At 37.3% G+C, this 26,573-nt stretch overlaps 1 protein-coding gene across 3 annotated transcripts in view; it reads right to left on the reverse strand.

The window, feature by feature from the left end:
* Positions 1-4,311: 4,311 nt before the first annotated feature.
* The window catches only part of CFAP97 (cilia and flagella associated protein 97), a 35,198-nt gene continuing 12,936 nt past the window's right edge, over positions 4,312-26,573 (reverse strand). For all 3 annotated transcript variants that reach the window (XM_057697403.1, XM_057697401.1, XM_057697402.1), the window contains 3 exons: positions 18,129-18,397; positions 9,661-9,811; positions 4,312-7,465 (listed from right to left, as the gene is read on the reverse strand). In XM_057697403.1, coding sequence (XP_057553386.1) covers positions 7,338-7,465; positions 9,661-9,811; positions 18,129-18,397 — 548 coding nt within the window. In that variant the 3' untranslated portion in view covers positions 4,312-7,337. The remainder of the gene's footprint in view (positions 7,466-9,660; positions 9,812-18,128; positions 18,398-26,573) is intronic.

Genomic DNA, 26,573 nt, shown 5'->3' on the forward strand with positions numbered 1-26,573 from the left:
GACCAGGTAATGCCAACCAATGCTCCCTCTGAAAACAACTAGAAAAAGGGTTCAAACTAAAATAAAAATTTGCTTGAAGGCACCGGGGAGCTAACAGGGCATGGGGAATCGGGGCCAAGGTTTGGGGGAAGACATCCTGAGAAAACAGTCTGGTGTGTGGGGTCCATTTTCCCGGGAGGTGGGAGGTGTCTGAAAATTGTGGTACTGCGGCTGGAAGGCTGAGAATCTGAAAGCGAGTCTAAGAGCCTCTTAGGGAGGGAAGTCGGGGCCTGCCCAGGGAGGGGAGCCCTGGGAGCCCTCCTGCAGCAGGAAGAGGGAACCGGGGATGGGCTGGCCCCTGCAGTCCCTGATGCTAGCCTTCACACCGTCTCCGCCTTTAGCTGGATTAGGGTGACTTGAGATTGCAGGCACTCCTGATGCCTGTCAGAAGCAAAAGTCAATCTCATCTGGAAGAAAATATCATCCAGAGCAAGGGTCAATAAACTTTTTCTCTGAAGGACAAGGTAGTAAATATTTCAGGCTGTGCTGGCCAGATGGTCTTTGACACAACACAGCTCTGCCCTATTGCAAAAGCAGCCCTGGACAAGACAAATGAACCCAGCGTGGCTGGTCCATAAAACTTTATGTACAGGCACTGAAATGTGAATTTCATAGAATATTCATGTCACAAAATATTTTTTTTTTCTTTTAAAAAAGCATTTAGAAAGGTAAAAGCCACAAAAAACAGGCTCTGGGCTGCTGAATTTAGCCAATGGGCTGTAACTCTGATCTAGAGCTTCAAGTTTTTCCTACAATTTTTCACATAAACAAAATCCAAACCGCAAATATAACTTTAAAACATCCTATAAAAATATATTCTAAGCAGCCATGGTGTGGAAATCAGAAGGGAAACTCAAAAATATTTTAAACCTGATGAAAATAAAAATACCATGTTATCAAAAGTTGTGGGAAATAGCTAAAGCTATGCTAGAAAGAAATTTATAGCCTCTGATGCATCTATTGGAAAAGAAGGGCTGAAAATCAGTGAACTATACGTCCATTCCAAGAAGCTAAAAACTAACAGCAAATTAAACCCAAAAAAGTAAGTAAATAATTAGAAGTAAATAACCAAGGTAAGAGAATTAGTGAAAACGAGACAACCAGCAATGCCATGTGAACTGCATAGCTAAGTGTGAAAGGCTAAACTTCTAGAAGGTAACGGAGCAGCGTTTTTTCATGTCCTCGGGTAAATGAAAACTTATAAAATTCAACATTTTAAAAAGTTCTAATCCTGTAAGGATTAGAACTGGCAAACAGGACTAAAGTAATATTAAGAATTTCTGTTCAGAGACACCATTTACAGTGAAAAGGCAAGCCAGACTGGGAGAACATTTTTGTAACATGACTGCACTGGGACTGATCATATCAGAACACATCACTGCTCCTATAAGTCAACAAGAAAAAGACATCCAACCAACAAAAGATATCCCAGTGGCCAATGTTCGATCTTATTAGCCAGAGTATTGCACTTAAAAATCACAAGATAGGGACTTTCCTGGCAGTCCAGTGGTTAAGACTCCGCCTTTTAATATAGGGGGTGTGGGTTCAATCTCTGGTTGGGGAACTAAGATTTCACATGCCACAGGGTGCAGCCAAAAATTAAAAAAAAAAAAAAAAAGATCACGAGATACCATTACATACCAACCCAAATGGTTAAATTTTAAATATGACTGACAGTAAATACGAGCGAGGATATGGAGCAACAGGAACTAATACACTTCTGCAAGAGAGTAAACTGGTACACTCACTCTGGAAAACGCTGGCACCGTCTACTGAATATGTAGACTCTGCCCAGCAACTCCACTCCTAAGCACAGGCCCAACCAAAACGCACGTACAGGTCACCAAGACATATCTACAAAAATCTTCATGTTGGCATTATTTGTAATAGTCAAAACCTGGAAGCCACTTCAAATGTCCATCAGCCACAGACTGGATAAGTGGACTGTGGCACAGCCATACACTATTCTAGTGTAGGATCCTACTACGCAGGAATGAGCACCAACGAACTGCAGCCACAGGTGACCACGTGGAAGAATCTCACAAACATAAGTACATTCAGCAAAAGTATGGAGACACAAAAGAATACAATTCCATTTGTATGACATTCAAAAACGGGCAAAACCACACAAAAACTGTGTTAAAAGTTAGGCAAAGGGGACTTCCCTGGTGGCACATGGGTTAAGAATTGGCCTGCCAATGCAGGGGACACGGGTTCAATCCCTAGACCAGGAAGATCCCACATGCTGTGGAGCAACTAAGCCCGTGCGCCACAACTACTGAGCCTGTGAGCCACAACTACTGAGCCCATGCACCTGGGGTCCCTGCTCTGCAAGAAAGAGTAGCCCGTGCTCGCCGCAACTAGAAAAAGCCTGCGCGCAGCAATGAAGACCCAAAGCAGCCAAAAATAAATAAAAGTAAATAAATAAATCTTAAAAAAAAAAATTTAAGCCGGTGGTTACCTTCTGGCAGGCAGAGAGGGTCCTAATAGGGAGGGATCCCCAAGGGATCTCATGAGTTTGGCCCCCAACAGGCCTGCCCAATCCGGGAGAAGCTGGTGGAAATCACAACCTGAGAGGGGCAGACAAATGACTCGAGAGGAGTGGTCAATAAACTGGCTCCAGACAGCACTGGACAAGACACACAAGAGGCTTGCCGGCCTATTTATCTGCTCCATGAGCACTTGTTAGAAAAGTAAAAATGCTGAAGAAGCCCAAGTGTGAACTGGGAAAACTCAGGGAGCTTCAAGGCAGAGGGGGCAGTTCTGGAAAAGCGTGGGGATGAGAGAGGTGAAAGAGCTGCTGGAGATGAACCACCTGTCCAAGAATCTGCTGAAAATTCAGACTCTGAATGGTGACAAGCCAAAAATCTCATTTGTGGGGGAAAAAGGGGGGGGGGGAGGGGCAGATCTTGTGAGTTCTTGCCAATATTCTAACTCTTGATCTGGTTAGTGGTGACCCAGGTGTTTGCTTTGGGATGAGTTGTATGTTTTTTTGTGCCCCTTTCTGCATTTCTGTAATACTTCAACAGTTATCAACAAAATCTCTGGAATGACATTTTCTTGTAGATATTCCCTTAAAAGACCACATTCCTCTCACATTCCCCAGAATATAATTCAAAAGGAAATTTTCTCAAATTAATGGTAGAATAAGGTTTTTCTAGTTTGTATACCTAACCAAAGAAAATTCTGGATATTTTCTTCATGAAATATAAAGATTCTCAGAATGAAATAACAAAACCAAAGCATACTCAATACTTGGAGATCACCTATAATCCCTATGAATATATGAAATAAATGTGATCTGTGATTTTTGGTGAAACTATCTTTGTAATATACATATTCTAAGAATTTTAAACCATAGTTTTTTATCATTTTTTTGGTGACTAGCAAAATTCTTTTACTATAATAGTGGATACAAAATTAGGTTCGTAGGAAAAAACCCCATGTCTCATTAAATTATAGTAAAATAATGACACGTTACTTTGTAAGTTTTACTTTGTAAAGCAGTAAAACCTTAAAAATATCATCTAGAACAAACAGTGCAATTTACCTGAACCTACAAACTGAATTCTGAAACAGAGACATAGAACATTAAGATTATATTACGGTGGCTCCAGAAATATCTCTAAGTGGATTAAAAAACAGTCACCAGAATTTTAAAACCAAATAAAATTTTCTGCTATAATGTAATCTTATTTACTATAAGCATCCTTTAACTTTCCTAGTTGAGAGCTCAAATATACTACAGCAGGAATTACTCAAGTGACTTACTCCAATGCCATGGTTGCTATTTAACCCTTGTCAAAAATATTTCTAATGTTTTAGCAGCAAGTTTTAAAAAGAGTATTTCCTATCCCTCATAATACACATAATACATATGAAATGTTGATGTGAACTTTAAAAAAAAACTCCTTCAAGCTATAAAAGTGTCCGTTGTAGCATCATAACAATTTTACAGGACAAATTAGATGATGTGGTTTAAAGAGCTGATGACCAAGACTGTAAATGTAAGAAAACACTTTCCCACACAAACAGCATACTTTCAAAGACATAAATAACTAACATCCTCTTTCCAATTTCATTCTCCCTAATTCTTTGTCATGTAAGGTACATAAAAGTTATTCTAATTTTTAAAGTGGGAACAAGACGATGCATTTGAGAGACAGACATAGGATCAAAACTCAGTTATACTTCATTCTTTCTTCACTCTGCCAAGCTAGTTCTTCATGCCCAAAACACATTACAGTGGACTGGAAAATTTAAAAAAGGATGTGGATTTCTAAGTTTCTTACTGTCTTTATTCATAGAAATAAATTATACACGAGCATTAAGCACATTTTCTAGGACGGTTTACAATCATTTATAGGTTAAGACTTTGGCATTTAAGATATTAAACATTTTATGAATTTAATTATTAAAATTGAATAACAAACTTGTGTTCCCAACTTTCTACTGGTCATAATACTTTTCATAGTGTGCAGTATTTGAATTTGAAGATGAGACGTACACAATCATATCCATCCCAATGACCTCTTTTTAAAGTTATCTAGATATCTATTTCGGACATTTGGGTTAACAGGCTGAAAATAACTGCATTACACTACATTTACACGCAAACAAAAATTTTATTTGGAGTAGGAGCTAAGAAAGCATCTTTTTATGGAGACTGAAAAAAGGAAGTAGGGGAAGTATGAGATAATTACTATCCCTTAGGAATTAACTTTAATAATTCAAAATCCTTCATAGAATCTTATTAAAAAGGATGCAACATCAGTTTAACATTTGACATATGAAAATAACTCAATAAGAACCTTGTCTAGTAACTGTAGACTTGGATTAGTACAATTTCTAGTTGCACATGTAAATCTTCAAAATATATATCTTAGGTACAAGTGAACCAAATATAAAGTAGCGCTAGAGGATCCTTCACTTTTTTTAAACGTTCTTGAAAATGAAAATAGTAACCTTATGATTCCTTCATAAAAATACCCCTTAAGCCATAACAACTTAAAAGTACCTTGACTTATATCAGAGAATATCACATCTTCCAACTCCTATCCCTCTATTTATATATAATATCATATAATACAACTCATCATGACAACAGAAATGTAAATTCCACTTTGAAAAGATGAATATTGTTGTTCTTCCTGACTTTCACTTCAAGTTGAATCCCTGTTATCAGCAATACTTAGATGAACCTTCCCTGTGAAACTAGTAAAAAGTAAAAGCATTATATTAGTATCTAAAATCAAAATACAAAGAAAAAAATTTTTTAAAGATGAAAAATGAAAGTACAGCTTTATCTATAAAATTATAACTGTATCCTGACATATGGCAGTAAAGACCATATAAAATGTATTCAAAGACTAAGGCTATTACATAAAAGGTTTCATATTTTTCCCCTAATAACTTAATCAATTTAAAAAAACTGGCTAACTCACTATTGGGAAGAGATTCAAATGCTGAATTTTAAATTAAGCATTATCTTATTACCCCTTAAAGACAGGCTGTTATACAAACATTAAAAGTGCAAAAAGTTAAAAAACAAAACCAAACCTTGGTTTAGTACAGCTGAAGTCTATACATAAAGCAGAGCACTAAGTGATGTAACAACCTGTTCACCAGAACAGAATATCAAATAACAATAAACAGGCATTATAGCTCAAAGAAACCAGCAGAAAAATCTCACAGGTTGGGTTCACATGAATTTTTTAACCCCATTCTTCCCATGCTTCACATGCCCTATCCTAAACAAAATCTATCAATACAAACTAAGACCAAGAAATTCTGGATTGATACTTAGTAAAATGCAGTTTGGCTTATTGCCAAAGGTAGTAAGAAAAGTAAGTTTGGTACACATGCTACAGAGCTTGGGTTAACCCAGAAAAACAAAAAAAAAATCTTACTGTGGTTACAGATCAAAAATTCACACTAAAAAAGAGAAAGATTTGGCATTTAATATAGAAACTTTCCAATACATTGTAAAGTATACAGAAAAGGCCAGTAATGAAGAGTGACAACTAGGACAGCAGAAGCAACATGACTGAGATATGCTCTGTTGTATAATATAAGAGCCTATAGATTGACAGAAAAATATTCTAATTTTAAAAGTCAACTATATTACACCCTACTCGCCATTACTAATTCCATTAAAATCACTAGGACTTTAAAAGTGGGACTGGCAAAAATGACACTTCCGGGATTCAACACAAAAGCCCAAACCAAAACAAAGCAAGAAAATTAGCTGACATTTAAAGCAGCCTCAACAAATATGTGATTTTTTTTTCCTTTTATCATTCAAATTTTTAGTGTTCTTTTTCAGCTTTTAAAAACACTAGCTGGACTTTCTAAAGCTGCGAAAAACAATGCACTTCTCTCTCACTTTTCTTTTCACTTAAAACAATAAACACTAAATATTACACAGCTCATTAACAGCATCACTTAAAACACTGTCCTGACATAACTCAGGATCTGCTTCTTGGCTCTTCAAACTGGTGGTGCTATTTTGCTGATTCAACAAATACTTGCTTTTGCTTATGATGATCTGGTCCTGGAACAAACTATTCACAATGCAGTAGCTCTAAAGAAACCTAATTTCCCTGAATGTATAAAAACACGAAAGAGGAGCTTCTAAGTTGAGTTTGAAGTGGTTTGGAAACGTTGATAAAATGTTTTCAATCTAACTCAGTGCCAGAGGTACCTAACTCAGTAGTAGGTACCTCTGGTGAATCACAAGGATTGCCCCCGTTCAAGCGTCTCTCAATCTGCTCATCAAATTGAAATCAGCTCCACCAATGAAAACAAATTTCAAGATTTGTTTCATAATAACTATCTTGCAATCAAGTTATAAGTCACATCGCCCAAGTTCTGAAGCAAACAGAAAGCAAAGTCAGTCAGGAGCTACGCTCATGGTATAAAGCTTAGAAGAAATGAAAAAAAAGAACACATCAAACAAGAACTATATAGCTAACATCTTGGGTCCAACATTTAGAGACGCTATCACAACTGTTTTATCAGTCTGACAGCTGAACCAATTTCTATGTTGAGAAAATACACAGGCATACTACCATTTCTCTATGAAATACATACATGTCTCAGATAAACACCTCCTCACAGGAAACACTGATTTTATATTAAACTGTCTTTTTGAAAACAATTTTGCGTTGAATTACAATAAATTACAAGTCACTGTTGCACACCTTAAATTGCTTAAAACAGTATTTAGATGTTTACATAGAGAATGATAATATTATACAAGAGCAATGGATGAATAATGTTTAAAGTAAAAAGAGTTTTTATAACCAAGCTGTACGGACTTTAGGGGGCTTAGGTCTTAACAACAGGCCACTGGATGTGTCAAAAGCTGATCGCTCACTCTTACAACTGAGACCACTGGTAGCACTGGATGTCCTGGAAGCCCCTCCTGAAAATATACAAAGAACAAGAAATTATTTGAATTATTTAAACTAAATACATAAATCATCATTTGATAAACTTCCTCTCCTAATTTGAAGCCCAGATTAAATTTTCTTCCCTATCTCACATGTGTTTTTAATAGTATGATTTGATTCTCAACCAGGAATGTACTTCTGAATTCCCCATGGAACTTAATATATAATAATAAACATGCCCAAACTCTATATACTAGGGCATTTTGATTTAATAGATTTGGGGTGGGAATAAATGTTTTTAAAATCTCCTCAAAGGAAAAGGGAACTCTCCTGCACTGTTGGTGGGAATGTAAGTTGGTACAGCCACTATGGAAAACAGTTTGGAGGTTCCTTAAAAAACTAAAAAGAGAAATACCATATGATCCAGTAATCCCACTCCTGGGCATATACCCAGAGAAAACCATAATCCAAAAAGAAACATGTACCATAATGTTCATTGCAGCGCTATTTACATAGCCAGGACATGGAAGCAACCTAAATGCCCATCAACAGATGAATGGATAAAGAAGATGTGGCACATATATACAATGGAATATTACTCAGCCATAAAAAGGAATGAAATGGAGCTATATGTCATGAGATGGATAGACCTAGAGTCTGTCATACAGACTGAAGTGAGCCAGAAAGAGAAAAACAAATACTGTATGCTAATAACTCATATAAAAAAATCTTAAATTTAAGGAATCTTAAAAAAAAAGGTCCTGATGAACCCAGTGACAGGGCAAGAATAAGGATGCAGATGCAGAGAATGGACTGGAGGTCACGGGGTTGTGGGGGGCGGGGGGCAAAGGGGAAGCTGGGACGAAGTGAGAGAGTAGCATAGACATATATACACTACGGACTGTAAAAGAGATAGCTAGTGGGAAGTTGCTGTATAACAAAGGGAGTTCAACTTGATGATGGGTGATGCCTTAGAGGGCCAGGACAGGGGAGAGCAGGAGGGAGTCGTGGGAGGGAGGGGATATGGGGATATATGTATAAATACAGCTGATTCACTTTGGTGTACTTCAAAAGCTGGTACAAGAGCGTAAAGCAATTATATTCCAATAAAGAGCTTAAAAATTAATTAATTAATTTAAAAAAATCTCCTCAAAGGATTCAAGTGGGAGAAAAAACTCTTTGTATAAGCATTTATACATTTATTCAACAAATACGAGGGTGAGTCAAAAATTATCCACACCCTGGCTACAGAATTTACAGTTTTAATATAACCAAAGTGCGGATAATTTTTGACTCACCCTCATATTTTACTGCATTCAAGTCATAATACTAAGTGTGAGTTACTGGAATAAGACCCTATCTTAGTCACTGACTCTACCAAGGAAGTGATATTTGGAGGATAAATGGACAGAATTACTAGTCATCTGAGTGTTTAAGATTACAAGTGGTTCCACCTTTCTTTTAGGATTAGCTTCTAAAGACTTCATGGTTTAGAACACAGACATGAAGTGGAGCACAGACTTCTGCATGGAAAAAGCTCTGGCCTTTCTGTAAGTAGCACACCCTAGCACTCAGTGGTCACTCCCACCTGCGTTCTGTAGGACACACTGCCGGCCAAGTGTAACAGATCATATATTGAGCATTAAGAGGGATTAATCTGACAACTACAGATTGCTAATTCTTGTTTTAGTTACCAGTGAGGAAGAAAAAGCACATATTAGGGTTGGAAGATACTACTAAAAATTCTTAACTGGCTAAAAAGAATGTTTCTGGGCTTCCTAGGTGGCGCAGTGGTTAAGAATCCACCTGACAATGCAGAGGTCACGGGTTCCATCCCAGCTCCAGGAAGATCCCACATGCCACGGAGCAACTAAGCCCGTGTGCCAAAAAAAAAAAAAAAAAGAATGTTTCAGCAACTTTTAAACAGCATATCTGTTCACTTCTTCCTTTAATAAACATATTGAAAGTAAAAGTCTCTCCTCCATTACCTAAGAGACAACTGATATTTTCACTTGCTTTATCTCCTGCTTTCCTTCCTATGCTGCCATTATACACTGTAAATGAAACCTGAATTAACGGAACTAACACAAATAAAGTATGCCAGTGAAAAACAATAGATTCGTGCCACAAGTCAGCATTTTAAAACTCTATCATAAGAAGCTAAGTTAAACAGTTTTAAAAGGACAAAAGATACAAACGAGGAGAAGATAATTGTGAGTGTGCTTACGTAACGGGCTGTACTGGCCAAGAGTGGACCTCACTCGTCTCGAGGTCGGGGATGAGCTGAGATAGCCCATGTTGCGGTGGTAGTCCATCAGCTGTTCTGAACGTTTCATACCAACTGTTGGTTTCACAGCTTCAAGCCTTTTCAATAAAGCCTTCATTTAAAGACAATCAATTTAAAAGTCAACATTAGATAAATATCAACAGTTTTTAAAAAGGCAAATACTTTCTAGAACCTGAAATTCACAAAATAAAGTAGAAGAGACTTCAAGTCACTGTGAAAAAATATTTCAAATAACGTATTCGAAAAAATCTAACGGTTTTCACCTATCCTATAGCTACTCAAAGCCACCATAATTTTTTTGTCTGTTTTTGTTTTTTTGGCCTCACTGCTTGGCATGCAGGATCTTAATTCCCCAACCAGGGATGGAACCCGTGCCACCTGCAGTGGAAGCATGGAGTCCTAACCACTGGACAGCCAGGAAATTCCCCAAACCACCATGATTTTAAGAACCAACTGTAGGCACCACTCTCTTCTTTGTCAGGTTACAGTCTTAGAATAGGTGCTGTAAGCTGAAATACACTAAACCTGATTTTCTCATAGAAATGACATAATGAGAGTGAAAATGCTAAGAGCCCAGTGTTCAACCCTAGAAATGACCGTGAACACATCTAAGCTACTATAAGTTCTACATATGCTTACAGAGCAGTGACTGTCAACCTGTTTACTTTACAGTGGTACCTCAAAGGCTTCTAGAACATGGAGGAAAGGCCAAGTGGGCCAGCCTCTCAGGTCGCCCACTCCAAATTTCTATTGGTCCAACTGTGCTTTCTGTATTGTCTGATTTATACACTGAAGAGTCTGCATAAAATTTAGTTTGGAAAAAAAAAGTTTTTGCTCTTAAGAAGTTTGAAAATCAACTACTATAGAACATAAAAATTTTCAAAGGATGTATAAACCAACTAGCCAAGGCAACATAGTATCTAATAACATGGTGTTTGCATTAATACTATTCAGTAACAGAGGCTAATGTATAATATCCCTAATTGTACTCATAATACTTTCTTCCCAAATCAGAAGGTGAAAGTTTCTTTTGTTTCATTTTCACAGGCTTTGGTGAGAAAGGAAAGCTTACCTAGACCAAATGGATTGGGAAATTGATCCATGGTTGTGTTTTATTATTTTCCTTATTGACTTAAACTTTCTCTGTAGCAACTTGATCTTTATTTGAGAGGAGAATGCTGTTCTGCACTAAGATTCACATTATAAAGTCAGCCTCATGAGTTCAGTCACAGGACAAGTTTTCTCTGCACAATCTTTTTTTCTTCTTCAACTTAGTTTTTTCTTTGTATTTTGGTAAAATCCACATAAAGTTGGCCATTCTAGCCGTTTTTAAACCTACAGCTCAGCAGCGTTCAGCACATTCAGCACCACCAACCATCTCCAGAACTTGTTCTCAAATGTCATCAGCCCCTTCCCGCCCTGCTATTCTGAGGCTCCATTATCAGTGTTCCTGAGTGAGTCTAGAGAAGGGACAGCGGGCGGGAGAACAAGCCAAAATATTCAGGGAAGAGCTGTCGAGGAAAGAAGAGCAGGGGTTGTAGGATGAAAGGAGCTTGGGGATGAACGGCAGAGGCGCAGGACACAGGAAGAAGCAGCCGGACCCGCCCAGGAGACTCGGCCTGCCAGCTCATCTTCACGCACAAAATGCCTTTCCTCGGTTCTCAGCCTACAAAAGCTAGAAAAGAGTCAACTCCTCAGAGAAGTCTTACCCAACTAGAGTAATGGGTCTCTGCTGAGCTCAGAGTCAGGACTTATATGTGGTTCCACCCAACTGTAAAGTCCACGGTCTTTCCGTCATAACATGCTGTCTTTCTCTCTTTGTAGACAGAGAACCTGTGCAATTTAGATGCCAAGACCTACCAAGAGTACATCTTCTCTACCTGCAGTTTATAACTAAGAAACTTCCTGTGTATCATAACATCGATGTATTTTACTGAGTAGAGCAGCGTTCACTGTTTTATCTGATTATATTATTAACTACCCATTGAGCTGTGCACTGTGGAGTGGACAGGACAGAAAACTTAATAATTGCAATTACCTACTAATTTTGCTTTTTTGCGTAGAAGTCTCAGTGTTTTTTAGATAAACTGCTAATTCCCTAAATTTATTCATTTGGTTTTATATATTTTTTCTTTTATAAACTTTAAGAAAATTGCGATGCTTATTTACCAGATATAAAACATATAAAGTAATGTGATCAAACTCAATTTTGAAATAATTTAACATTAAGGCAAAAAGTAAACCCATTCTCTAGGGCTGATGTGTCACTTATCAAGTTTACATGCAGAAACTTGGGGAAATAGGAGAGCAATGATTTGGTTTAGCTATCCAAATCACACACACTATGTCATGCATCTGTTGCCTTTGAACATAACGAGCTAAGAAAAAGCTAAAGGAATGATTTCAGATACAAATAGCTCTTACGTGTAGAAACAATATCAAAATATGAAGGATTAGGACTCCCCTGGTGGTGCAGTGGCCTCGAGTTCGATCCCTGGGCCAGGAAGATCCCACATGCCATGGGGCAACTAAGCCTGTGCATCACAACTACTGAGCCTGCGCTCTAGAGCCCGCGAGCCACAACTATTGAGTCTACGTGCCACAACTACTGACGCCCGCAAGCCTAGAGCCCGTGATCTGCAACAAGAGAAGCCACTGCAATGAGAAGCCTGTGCACTGCAACGAAGAGTAACCCCGCTCACTGCAGCTAAAGAAAGCCTGCACGCAGCAACGAAGACCCAATGCAGCTAATAAATAAATAAAATTATTAAAAAAAAGTTTGTTGAAAAAAAAAATGAAGGATTACAGTATAAACCCTAAAATCAAAGTATATACAGTTCAATCTAGTCATCAATTTAGAACGCCTGAGTAAAACTTAAAAAATGATAGGTCAAAATATTATAATACTTGTAATTGAGTGATAAAAAAATGTGTTATTTAGTCAGAAAGACCTGGATTTAAACCTTGGCTTTGCCATTGATTATGTGACCTTGGTCAAATGACTTAATAGAGATATTAACAATGAAATAAAACTTAAAGAGCAGTTGAGTGAGTGAGATAACACATAGAAAATTCTCAGAACAGTGCCTGGCATACAGTAAAGACTTCCTAAATATTAATTGTTATCCTTAATACTGCTTTATTTTCTAGTTGTTTGACACACTCTAGTACTATCTTCCTAGCTAAGTTATATATTACACGACAGGGCAGTATTTTATATTTTTCTTTTATATCTATTCCAGTTTCTTACATAGCTCATAGCAGACATTAAACAAGTATCTGTTTAATGGATTGAAAAAAATGTAAGAATTGTTACTTATGTTCCAATTTATGGTTTACAAAATCTTAGGACTGCTACTCAAATCAGATTCTAATAATGAATCTCAACATAGTTTGTCCACATATCTCTTTTCTATCCAGCAAGTATCATTCTTTTTGGAAAGATAATTAATCCAGCCCAAATCCAGTCTTCTGAGGTAGAAAGGTTAAAATGAATGAATAGACAAATAGTGAGTTAATGATTTCTGCGGTTGTCAGCAGAGGAGAGTTGCTTTATCGTTTCTAAAGTGAAAAAGCGAAGACCCTGAAGGACATTAAAGAGTAACAAATGCCCTACAGTCTGGGACAATCAGGACTGTTCTGCATATTTTTCTACAGCCAGAGTCGTATTTAGTTATCATTAGCTTTCTTTCTTCTACTGAAGGAGATTACAAACAATAACCAGAGGAGGAAAACCAGAGTGAGTGAACTGTAAATTATTTCAAGACCTTGCAACAAAGGTACTGACTAATCCACAGTTAATACTCACACTAGACATGAGATCTGCTATAAATCTTCATCTTTGTGACAACATATCACTCTCTCATAGTTTTCACATTCTATCTAAAATTACCTTCCTAAACTAGCAGACAAAGAACAGAAGAGGGAGAAAGGACTTATTTTTTATTTAATGTTTTTAAGAATGGTTTGAATTTTATAAATTTATACATGCATTATTTTTACTTTAAAAATAATATTTTAACACAGGAACTCCTGAGTGGAAAGACCGTGGTTTACTTTATTCAATTACTCCTCCCACCACCCCCTCTTCTTTCACAGCTCAGGAAACTGACAGACATACGTTTAAGAGCATGAAATAATCTCATTTCTTTTAGAGAGTAAGGGGAAACTATAAGTATCCTCACTGACCCCTTCTCCTTCTGCTAAGAGTATTCTTGCACTCTTTCATAAAAAGCAGAATTAAGGGGCTTCCTAGGTGGCGCAGTGGTTAAGAATCCGCCTGCCAATGCAGAGGTCATGGGTTCGATCCTAGCTCCAGGAAGATCCCACATGCTGCGGAGCAACTAAGCCCGGTGTGCCAAAAAAAAATAAAATAAAAAAAAACAAAAAAAAAAAAACAGAATTAATATGATGTCCAAATGAATATAAGGAGACATGGTTTAACAAGAATATTTCAAAATTCATGAATTAAAAAATATGTCCCCTTTTGAAAGAATAAAGTTCTAATATAATTGAGTCTATGTAGCAAGCACGCCCTCTACTGGGTAGAATTTTCTCTCCTTCTCTGCCTTTTCTGCACAGCACTACTTCTTTGTCTAACAGCCTCTGGATTATTAAGGAGTTAATGTGAGGGGACTGGAACAGAACTGCTTTAGTCATCATGCCTGTTAGCCATCTGAACCGGTCTCTATCACTGGAGATGGAGCAAATGAAGGATTTGCTTCATTTCATATATTTCATATATTTCCATTTCATATAAATCATGAAAATTATAAAGTAACGGACCCTGCTTGTGCAGTACATCTGACACACAAGTGCTGTGTGTGAGTGTGTGTGCCACCCGTGTGTGTGTGTTTTGACTATGAACAGTCCAGCAAACAGGTTAAAAAGTATATCATCTCACACTGAAGAACTATTAGAGCTAATGCGGCTCTAAATAAGGGTTTGGTAAGTGGCTGGTTATACAATAAATACACAAAAGTTGATGGCTTACAAAAGTAACCAATCAGAAAATGTAATGAAAAATTTCGTGGTAGTAGCACAAAAATATATAGTTTTAAAGAAAGTGATAAAACCTTACTAAGGTAGAGTATAAGGCTTGAGTAAATGGAAAGGCATACCATATTTCTACATAGAAAGGTAATATTTTAAGAGTGCCAAACAGTCTGCAATTAAAATGTAAATTCAACGCAGTTCCAACAAAAATTTAAAAAAATTTTTTGTAAAGAAAAAATAATCAGTTATTTTGAAGAATAAATGCAAAGGAATAGCCAAGAAAAAAATTTAAAAGGTATAGAATTAGTTTTATTTTGGTTTAGAGGATGGAGAGTTAAGCATAAAGCTGGAAGATTACTTTTCATTACAATAATATGATAATATTTTATAATGAACTATGCTTATTTCCCTGTTTAGCTTTAAGCTATTTTTCCCACCTCTTATGAATTAAGCTTTTGATTTAGAGCTTCACTGTCCAAGGCCAAAAGCCACATGTAGCTACAGAGCATCTGAAATGTGGCTACTCCAGGGACTTCCCTGGTGGTCCAGTGGTTAAGATTCCGCCCTTTCAATGCAGGGAGCGCGGGTTCAATCCGTGGTCGGGGAACTAAGATCCCACATGCCGTGCGGTGTGGCCAAAAATTAAAAAAAAAAAAAAAAAAAAGTGGCTAGTCCAAATTGAGATGTGCTCTAAGTGTAAAATATACAACAGATTTCAAAGACTTAGTATCAAAAAAAAGGAAAATATCTCATCATTGTCTATATCGATTACATGTTAAAATGTAATATTTTTGATTTAGCCAGTTAAATAAAATACTATAGCAGAATAATTTCACCTGTTTCTATGACCTTTCTAATATGACTACTAGAAGAATTTAAATTATACACGTGGTTCACATTATGTTCTACTGTTCTAGAGTATAACAAATAAGACCTTACTATGAAATGGAGAAAAATACTGCTCACATATACAAATTACTAAGTATATAAAGTAAAAAGAATAAAATAGTGGTAACTTTACACTGTTTATTAAAATAGCAGAGATATGAGGGATAAAAAAAGCTGTAAACAGAAGCTGCTTAACAGTTTTCATTCTGTTCGTATCTAGAATAGCCACTAGACATTAATGGCTTCAACTTCTCAAAAGTAAACCCAAGTTCCTCGAAATGATAAACACAGAATTACTGTATGACCCAACAATTCCACTCTTAGGTATGCACCCAAAGGAACTGAAAGCCGGGACCTGAAGAGATACTTGTAGAGTGTTCAGTGCAGCCTTATTCACAATGGCCAAAATGTGGACACAATCCAAGTGTCCATCATCAGATGAATGGGGAATCAAAATGTGGTACAAACATATAATGGAATATTATTCAGCCACAAAAAGGAATGAAGTTCTAACACATGCTACAACATGGATGAACCCTGAAAACATTATGCTAAGTGAAATAAGCCAGACACAACATGACAAATATTCTATTATTCCACTTGCATGAAATATCTAGAATAGGCAAATTTATAGAGACAGAAGGTAGATTAGAGGTTACCAAGGGCTGAGGAGAAGGGAGAATGGAGTGTTATTGATCGGTCCAGTGTTTCTGTATAGAGTGATCAAAAAAGTTTTGGAAATTAGTAGTGACGGTTGCACAACACTGTGATGAAATTAATGCCACTGAATCAATCACTTAAAAACAGTTAAAATGGCAAATTTTATGTTACATATATTTTACTACAACTTAAAAAAATGAATAATGTAATATGCCAGAGATCATTGAATTGTACACTTCAAAATGGGTATGGTATGTGAATTATATAAATTTTTAAAAATTTATAATAAAATTTGAAAATATTTAAAAATTTAAAATAAAATATAAAAAAAATTTAAAACTATATAATTTAAAAAAATTTTTTAAAAGCTGTTAAAAAACACAAAACCCCAAAGCTAGGTAAGCAAAGCTAGGTAACCTGGATTTGATTCTGCCACCTGCTAGCTGTTTAACCTTGAGAAGTCCCTGCATCCCACTCAGTGTCTCATTTTCTCCTATCTCACAACAGTACTATGTCATTAGGTTGCTATGAGGATTAAATGACCTAAAATTTGTAAAACAGTATGCACTGTGTTATTGCTTGTTAAATAAACAAAATAGACTCCAGAATCATGTGGGAGAGTGAAAATAAGGTAAAACCAGATGTTTGTGACATACACTAATTCCAAATTTTCATAAATCATGAATGAATCTTGGAACTGCTAAAGTGACATGCGGAAAGATACCATGTAGCTCACTACCCACCAGCCTCATTTCAACTTTTGTTGTTATCTACTCCTTGCCACATTCAGGGTGACTCTCCTGAAGGGCCTAAGAGTTTACTATTTTCTGTAAATGTAACATCTCAGCCCCCCAACTCCTGGTGCTAGCGATGGTAATTAAATTCATGAGTCGTTACTCTTGCAAGTTCAGGTTAAGTATATAGTTAAACAGAATTGTTCTGATGATGAAACATAATGAGGGTGAATTTTGCAAACTATTCCAGTAATTTTAATAATAACTTTATCAATTATTTTAGCTCTGAATGTATGTGGTCATTAAAGATCTAATTTTGGTTTAAGATGCTACCTGGGTTTAAAATCTTGGCTTAGCCACTTCCTGACCAGCTCCTTGTCCATGGGTTAATTATTTAACCCTTTTAGGTCTCAATTATTCCATTTGTAAGATGTGGATAAAAATAAAGTACCTACCTGAAAGAATTATTCTCAGGATTCAATAAGCTAATATTTAGAAGACACTTAGAACAATGCCCAGCATTAAAGAACTCAATAAATACCAGCAATTATTATGGATTGCATTTTATGTAAAAAAAAGATATGCTATGAATAATAGTTTTTAATGTGAAGATTTTCAACAGTTTCCATATATATCTTTAGGACATCAAAGGTACTTATATGATTTTTAACACAATGTCTTTCATACATTCAAGCAGCAGGGCACCAAATTTGACCTGAGGATGTATTTATTATTTAAAATGAATGATATATAAATTATTTTTGCTTTCAAGGATAAAATCAAGTGAAATAGATTTAGCTAGTGACTGAATACTTCACAGAAGATATATGTATCTCACCCTTGGACACCATTTCCTCTACTACTTTAGTGATTTAACAGATCTAGTCAAATAAATAATGGAGCTTTCAGTATTTTTATTTAATATTCCCTTAAAATATAGTTTCCTGGATTAAAAAAAAGCACACATTGCTTCCAGGCTCATAGTTCATGTATTTCAGGCCATACATCTCCTATTCCTACTTCTATATTATTAAGTTAGAAAATTTGGGTGTATTCGGTTTCCTGAAAGTTGGAATAACAAATCAGTACAAATGCATTTTCTTTGATGACTAAAAAATCTCAGTTACTTACCAAATTTTCTCTTTCAATCCTTTGTTGTTCCCTCTGTCTGTTGAGAGCACTATGATATAACTTAGGGGGAGGACCAGTCGATCTTCTTGGAATTGTACTTTTGCTTCCCGGTTTTTCAGCCTGTCTCGACAGTTCTTTCAAAAGCCTCTGGTTTTCTCGATCAATTTGTCTCACCTCCTCTCTTGTGAAAGAGTAGTTTTTCCTAGGTGCTACTGAGGGCTGATCAAAGTGATGTTTTTGTGGTCCCTTTTCATCTAATTGCAGAAAAGCTACAGAAGTGAGCAAGAAAAAGGGAAAATGGCTAAACAAAGTTAGCACAGCAATATGATGGTATATGCTTTAACTCCTATAAATGGAAATGACATTAATTCATGAAAAGGGATATATGAAATAATGCCAATGACATCCAGACTATAACTGGGTAGAAAAAAATTCAGAGGCAGCTTAAAGTTTTATGTTCATTGGGTTCTTTGGGAATAAATGCTATATGCAAACGCCGTGAAAATATTTTAATGAGAAATGCACATGGCACTGGTTGTCCATTGCTGGTATAATTTATGGAAAATGCCTTTGTCACATTCATTTTATGTTCTCCTAAAGGCAGTTTAAAAGTTAGAAACCTCTGGTGGAGTGCACTGACACAATACTTGGTTAAGATGGTTTTTGTTAGTTGGAGGGTATACTTCAAAAAATAAAATGTTCTCAGCAATGCAAACAATGGCCAGAAAATGGCAAAAGCAAACCCAGAATATTCTGAAACTTTCAACTTAACCTGAAAATATTTTACTACACAAGATTTATGGTCTTAATATTGGCATTAAAACAAATACTTCTACTGTAAAAGCTGAACTTTTACTCCTGACTAAACATAAGCCAAAATAAATACATTATATAAAAGGAGTTTTTAACAAAGAAAGATACTTTGCATACTATGATTATCAAATGAAAATTTAACCATGCTAAATTCTTAAATTTTCATTATTATAACAATTATTAGTGAGTCACAATTACTACTAAACATTTGTCAGAAGTTTCTAAAAATATTAAGCTTGCTCAATGTTTCAGCCTGTCTGTGCTAAAAATGAATACATTATATCAGATTAACAGAATGGTGCATTTGTTTTGTTTTAACAATATATATTTTTTAAAATAACCATTATTTGTTTTTATTAGAGGACCTTTATGTAAACTTTTACTTGCTTAATATCTTATGCTGTTAAAAGCACAATGCTGGAAGGGAAAGAGGTATTTTTAACTCCATTTTAAAATGTGACTGGTGCAGAAAAGTTAAATCCTTTGAGCAAGGTCACAAAAACTGTAAACCTACCTCCCAACGCTTACATCAAAGACTATCAAAGATTACAGAAACTTAAAAAAAATGATTAACAGTGGCTTCCTGACAGGAAAAATTAGGAAATTAATGGTTGGTAATTTGTTGAAAACCCTACCAAACTAATGACAAAACCTGAATAGGAACACATTTAGAAAGATATATATATGTACTGTATATAACTGAATTATCTTGCTTCCAAGAAATATCCATTTTGTAGAATTTAATAAGGTTTCTAGATTAATTCAGCCATTTATGAGAAGCTTTAAAATTAAATTCTAGATGGAATTAAAAGCTATTTTCCTGACATTTAAAACAAGGTTTTAAAAGTAAAATAAGGCAATAGCTAAAAAATGAAATAAAGGAAGAATTTCAATCTAATTCATTAAAAAAAAAAACACACACATTCTAACTCTCCTTGATGGAAAAGTATATGTTGGATGATTATGTAGTGATGCTGGGTATCACTAGCACATTTTCCTTTCCTTTTTTTTTTTTTTTGGCTGCCTTGGATCTTAGTTGTGGCACGTGGGAATCTTCGCTATGCCATGCAGGATCTTTCACTGTGGTGCATGGGATTCTCTCTAGTTGTGGCCCGAGTGCTCAGTAGTTGTGGCACTCAGGCTTAGTTGCCCTGTGTCATGTGGGATCTTAGTTTCCCGGCCAGGGATTGAACCCGTGTCCCTTGCATTGAAAGGCAGATTCTTTACTACTGGACCACCATGAAAGTCCCTACTAGCATAGCACATTTTTCTTAAGTGGCTACTATATGTTTTAGTATGAGGCAACCTCCAATATATCATCTACTATCTTTCCAATTAAGATCTAAAAAAATGTTAACTTGAATAAACTTTCAGGGATACAAACATATTTATATAAATATGTGCATATTTAAAACACACATTTAAGAAATATTGCTTTTCCTTAAGTTTCTTTAATGAAACAATTTTCTCAAACTCTTTACAGTATTTCAATATGTCCATCATCACTAGAGCCACTTCTTGACTCATCTAACACCACTTCCTAGAAGTACCAGCTTAACTTGCACCAAAGCTAACTGAAATACAGACAACGTTTAAGAATTTTACATGTAATGCTATTAATGGAAAATTTATCCTAAGCCATATTAAGTCCATATTCACATAATATTAATTCTTAAAAAAATCCATCCTGTAGGCATATTCATGATCCCTATTTAAAAAACCAATGATCGGACTTCCTAGGTGGCACAGTGGTTGGGAATCCATCTGTCAATGCAGGGGACAAGGGTTCGATCCCAGCTCCAGGAAGACCCCACACGTTGCAGAGCAACTAAGCCCATGAGCCACAACTATTGAGCTCGTGTGCTGCAACTACTGAAGCCCATGGCCTAGAGCCTGTGTGCTCCACAAGAGAAGACACCACAATGGGTAGCCCAAGCTTGCCACAACTAGAGAAAGCCCGAGTGCAGCAATGAAGACACAACGCAGCCAATAAGTAAATAAATTTATATATATATGTACATAAAAACCCCAATGATATTTGCTTTTTAAAATGATTTTTTAAAGGTTTAAAAAAAATCCAGGACTTCCCTGGTGGTTCAGTGGTTAAGAATCTGCCTGCCAATGTAGGGGATATGAGTTGAATCCCTGGTCTGGGAAGAACCCACACGTCAAGGAGCAACAAAGCCCAAGTGCCACAACTACTGAGCCTGAGTGTCACAACTACTGAAGCCCATGTGCCTAGAGCCCATCCTCTGCAACAAGAGAAGCCACCCCAATGAGAAGCCCGCACACTGCAACAAAGAGTAGCCCCTGCTCTCCACAAGTAGAGAAAGCCTGTGCGCAGCAACTAAGACCCAATGCAACCAATAAAAAAAAAAAAAATCCAACTCTTATAATGGAGAGGTGATAATTCAAGGAATAATAACTAAATTTACTAAATTTCTTTGTCTTCTTTATGAACACCTTATCAAATGAGAACTTCTGTGACATTCTTCCGGTCTCCTTCCTTTGCATCTGGGCAGGCCTGTGACAACGGTGTGGACCAGCATGATACAGCCCAAGGCTAGGCAAAAACAGAGACAGACTCAGGCCACCCTCCCTTGTTGGCTGGTATCCTTGTGCTTGGGGCCCTGGGCCACCCTACGTGTCTGACTACCCTGAGGCTGTGAGGCTGACTACCCTGTGAGGAAACCAAACCACACAGAGGGGCTGTGTGTCACACAGGCACTGTGATCCCAGCCTTTGAGTCATCCTAGGCTGTTTACACATATAAGCTTTGTGATTTGTTATCAGAGCAATAGCAACTAACACAAAACGTAGTATCAGGAGTTGGGTACTACAGCAACAAAAACCTAAAATCCATGGCACTGGCTTTGAGACCCGGTGGTCAGTAGAGCTCGAAAGGGCTAGAGGAGGATGTTGGTGAAGACTGATGAAGTGGCAGAATTTTAGCAACACCGTTGGCTGTGATGACAAGAAAAATGGAAAAAATACCGACTGCCACTGGTGGATTTTACTAAGCAAATCTCCATGCGGAATCCTGAAAGTACCAATGGTTTATTTTACCACATAAGAAGACAGGATAGAAAGAGATGAGCTAAAAAAGGAATTGGTCACTTTTCAAGCAAAATTTAGAGAGAATATAAGAGTCAGGACTTCTGGGGTTCAAAAATATAAACTACTACTTCAGCTTCCTAGTTTCTCCCGGCAGAAGATTTTCAAAGTACTCAAACTATAACCGAGGAACCATGCAAGAGGAGCCACAGCTGCACTTGGACTCAATTTAAACCCTGGATCTCCAGGTTGGAGGGATCTTTGGAAAGGGGGAGCATATTTTTGCATGTGGGAGGAATGTAAATCAATGTCTGGACAGAGGCTGGATTGAAGAGATTTTGAAACATGTCCATGTCATTTGACACTCCTCCCATTAAGAAGACGGGTCTATGCCCTGGGGTGGTTTATCACCGTTTGAACCAATAGAGCATGGAAGAATGTGACTATGTGACTAGGCTAGGTCATAAAAGGTGATGAGGTCTGTGCCTAGTTTCCTAGAACACTGTCCTTGGAGCCCTGAGCCCGCTGCGCTGAAGCCGTAGTAAGTGAAGAAGCCAGGCCATGGGGAGAGGCCATAAGCGGGCCTTTTGCTTAGTCACCTCAAGCCCAGACACCAGCGTGTGAGTAAACCAGCACTCAGATGATTCCAGACCCCCAGCTCTCAAGTCGCCCCTGCCTTTGAGTCTCTCTATACCCTAAGTGTTGGGTAATTTGTTATGTAGCAATAGAAGCTGATATTTCATCACTTAAAAAAAATAATGTGCGATAGACAAACAAAACACCCATGGGCCAAGTGCAAACCCACAAGCAAGCAATTCATGCTTGTTTTTTTGGTCTAACTGATCTACCATCTTCCACAGTGATTATGGCTTTGTCAGCTTGATCATCTAGCTCTGTTCTGCTTTAATTATACATTTTAAATCAATGGCTATTACATTTTTTCAGTGCATTTGGTCAGTTTAACAGTGTTAAACTCTCTTCTTTGTCCCTTTCAGTAATTTTCACATCCTGATTCTATTTTGTGTACTAATAAGATTGATATTTGTATCTTCTCCTTGTTACCTGCCTGGCATATCTTTTTCAAGCCTTTATGTTCATTCTTTCTATACTATTTTAAATATTTTTGTAGGTTGGACTTGATTAAAAAATCTTAATCCCCTCTGATATTATCTTCTGATAAGTTAAGACTATTTACTTATTTTGTTTCATCTCTTTTCTCACAGTTTCTTAAAAAAAATGCCTTTTTGATATTTCTTCTTTTTTCCCCATTTTGCCCCTTCTGGAAGACTGGCTATACTAAAAAAATTTTTTTTTCTCTAATAGACTACAAATCCTATATTCTAATTCCATTCTTCTAGAATAGAAGTTCTTAAACTTCTTGGTCTCAGGACCCTTTTATTCCACCTAAAGATTTTTGGGGACCCCAAAGAATGTTTATTTGGGTTACATCTATCAATATTTACCATGTTAGAAATTAAAAGTAAAAAAATGTAAAGATATTAATTCATCTGAAAATAACAACCAGTGATATGTAAACATCACATTTTTACAAAAAACAAAAAAAATCAGTGAGAAGAGCAGCAAAGTTGAACATTTCTGCACATCGTTTAATGCCTGCCTTAATAGCAGACAGCTGGATTCTCATACCTGCTTCTGCACTCACTCTGCTGTGCTGTCATTGTCTTGTAGGCCCTGGAAAACTCCATACGTGACAGGAAAGAGTAAAAAGCAAATCATGCCTTAGCTTTGTGAGTGAAAATACTTCTGTCCTTGCAGATCCCCTCGAAAATCATTGAACTTGCTCCTTTAACTCTGTTGCAAGTATTACGTTCTTCACCTGAGTCCCGTGCTGCTGCTAATTTGAGCTTTTGTCAAATGTTTGGTAACATTTGGTGGTGTGCTGAGGGTATCTAAGATCTCCCCCCTGCGCATCGGAACCCTGTTTGCTGTTGCCTGCCAGCAAAGGGATACAACGTGCTGCCAGGGAGGCTGTGCCTGCAGCCACGAGCGTGGGCATCCCAGTGTGGGCATCCTCTTCCCACCGAGTGTAACAGGGTCTGTATCTTTCCCTCAAACAAGGCACTTTGCTTCATTTCTGCCTATGTTGCTATCAGTTTAGCAACAGGTCTGACCAGTTTCTCTGCTCATCAATGCCTCCTTATCCCATTTCTTTCTCTTATATTAGTTTTTTCTTCCCAGGATACAGCCTCTAATAATGTATCTAATTATTTCCTACAGAATCTAGGTGGTAAAATTTGAAGTGGTGCATTTCTAAACCATTTCTCTTTCGCCCTCCAGATTCTTCCCAAACTGACCTCATTTAAAATCTAGTCATGTCAACTTCACCACTCTCGAAACAGGAGCCACTTGTGCAGTAAGCCAATACCTAACTTGGTTTCCTCCACTACTGCACTGTATAAAGCCCTCTCTGCCTCTTCAGGGATAAACAGCCCGAGGCCAAAGAACTAATTCCAATCACATCCTTTCGACATGTGTACAGCAAAGGCAGGCTGGGGATGGGAGTGAGAAGTCCCCCCAAAGTAAGATGTCTAGTAATTCTAGTCTCCACTGATCCTCCCCTGCTAACATTTCTCACAGAACCCCAGAATGCTGAATTTAGAATGGACCTTAGCAACCTACATCAACTACCCCCATCCTACAGATGAAGAAATTAGGGCACAGAAGTCACTGCTTGTCTATGGTCATGTGGATGACACCCAGAAGCCTAACAGTTTCTGATGCCAGTTTCAGAATTTTCTTCCCCTCTCTATGTGAGTATCCAAGTTCAACAGTGTTTCATTATTCCATGGTCTCTAATTAGGACACTTGATTTTACATTCTTTTACTATTAACTTTTCTTTCATAGGTTTAATATTTTGTAGTTTGAACTTACAAACTTATTAACAAAAAGTTTTTAAACCAATAAATAGTGTTAACACTGTTAGCTAATAGAGGCATCCCTATCTAAAGTCTTGCCCAATATGTGCTGTAATAGCTTGCAAAATTTTCACCTCAGAATTCACTATCTGAACCAATAAAGTGTTTTACTCTAGCTGTGTACTTGAGCTCGTCAGAATGTTTAAACTGAGGGGATGAAGAGCATGCTGCGTTCCTACTCAGCTGGTCTCTGATAGGATCCCAGGCCCTGCTCATAATTTGTAAAATGTGTTACGCATTAGCTCTATCATCTTCCTCTCACTAAGTGAATTTATCTTCCCAGGAAGTGGAGAAGGCTGTGAAGAAATTAGGTGAGCCAAGGAGGGCTGAAGGGCCCACAGAGTGGGAAGTGATAAGGCTTATCGAGACACGAGTGCAGAGCGGCACAGCTTGGCCATGCATGCATCACATCTCCCACGTCCACGGCTTAGTTCTATGGGAAAAACGAAGAAAACTTAACGAACATATTCTTGGATCTGAAAAGCTTCACTGGGTAAACCGAGAATGAATACTAATTTGAAAAACCTAAAGAAACACCTTATGCAGTAAACTGATCGCCATAATTAATACTTAAAATACTTTACTACTGTAAAGAATCTTTGATGGGGTGTTATATTACTGACTCCAATAACAGATGTATTGACACCGCTTTGTTCCCTTGCCTGTAGAAGCCCTGAGCACTGCATACTGGCAGGTCTCTGAGACCAGGGCCCCCTATGGTGCAGCAGTGTGAATAAAGCTTTCCTTCTACATTTTAGCTCAGTTTCTGGGTAAAAAAAATATTTCAGTGCTTCAATTATATTTAGGGAAACTGATAAGGGATTTGGGGTGGATTATCATTTTTCCAACTTAAAACTTAAAAATACGTAGGCTTTCTGTATCTAAAAAGTTTCAGAAAAGGATTAGAGTTGTGAGGCATACCGCTATGTATTTTCAATGGAACCAGATAGTTTTGTGATGTCTTGCTACTCAGACTATGGTCCTTGTGTCAGCAGCATTGGTATCACCATCGGGCTGGCTGGAAATGCAGCTCCTTGGATTCTACTCCAGATTAACTGAACCTGAATCTGCATTTTAACAGGATCCCCAAGTGACTTGTACGTATATTAAAGTTTGAGAAGCTCTGGCAGAGTGGATAAAGTCAGTTGCCCAATTAGCATATATTCCTACTGTTGGGGTTCTGGGCAGGTCACCCCCAAATATGCCTAAGTGCCATATTGATTATCTTGAATTAAACTTAAGAAAAAGCCAATGCAAGAAGGACACTTTGACCCTCCCCTCTGTCTCCCTGAAAACAAGAACTAAATCTCTCATGTGAAAGGTGCCCTCCCTGTACCAGGAGGGAGAGAGCCATCCTTGTCACCACAGATAGGGAACTGGGGACCAAGAAGGCCATATAGACAAGCCTTGTTCTTCTTCTCTGATTTACTACCCCAAGCCCAATCTCCGTCTAGATTCTTCACTAATTAAATACCCAAGCCTAAGTTTCTTTGCCTTGTCAATTCCTCACAAAATCTGTTTCTTTCTCTAAAATGTATGAAAGCTGCCTGCCTTGCTTACTTCCTAGCTTCTATTTCTCCGAGACTTCCGTAAGTACAAGTTAAATTTGTTTTTTTTTCTCCTGTTACTGTTTTGTCTCAA

The sequence above is a fragment of the Hippopotamus amphibius genome, chromosome 10, assembly GCF_030028045.1.
Source record: "Hippopotamus amphibius kiboko isolate mHipAmp2 chromosome 10, mHipAmp2.hap2, whole genome shotgun sequence".
NCBI classification, from domain to species: domain Eukaryota; kingdom Metazoa; phylum Chordata; class Mammalia; order Artiodactyla; family Hippopotamidae; genus Hippopotamus; species Hippopotamus amphibius.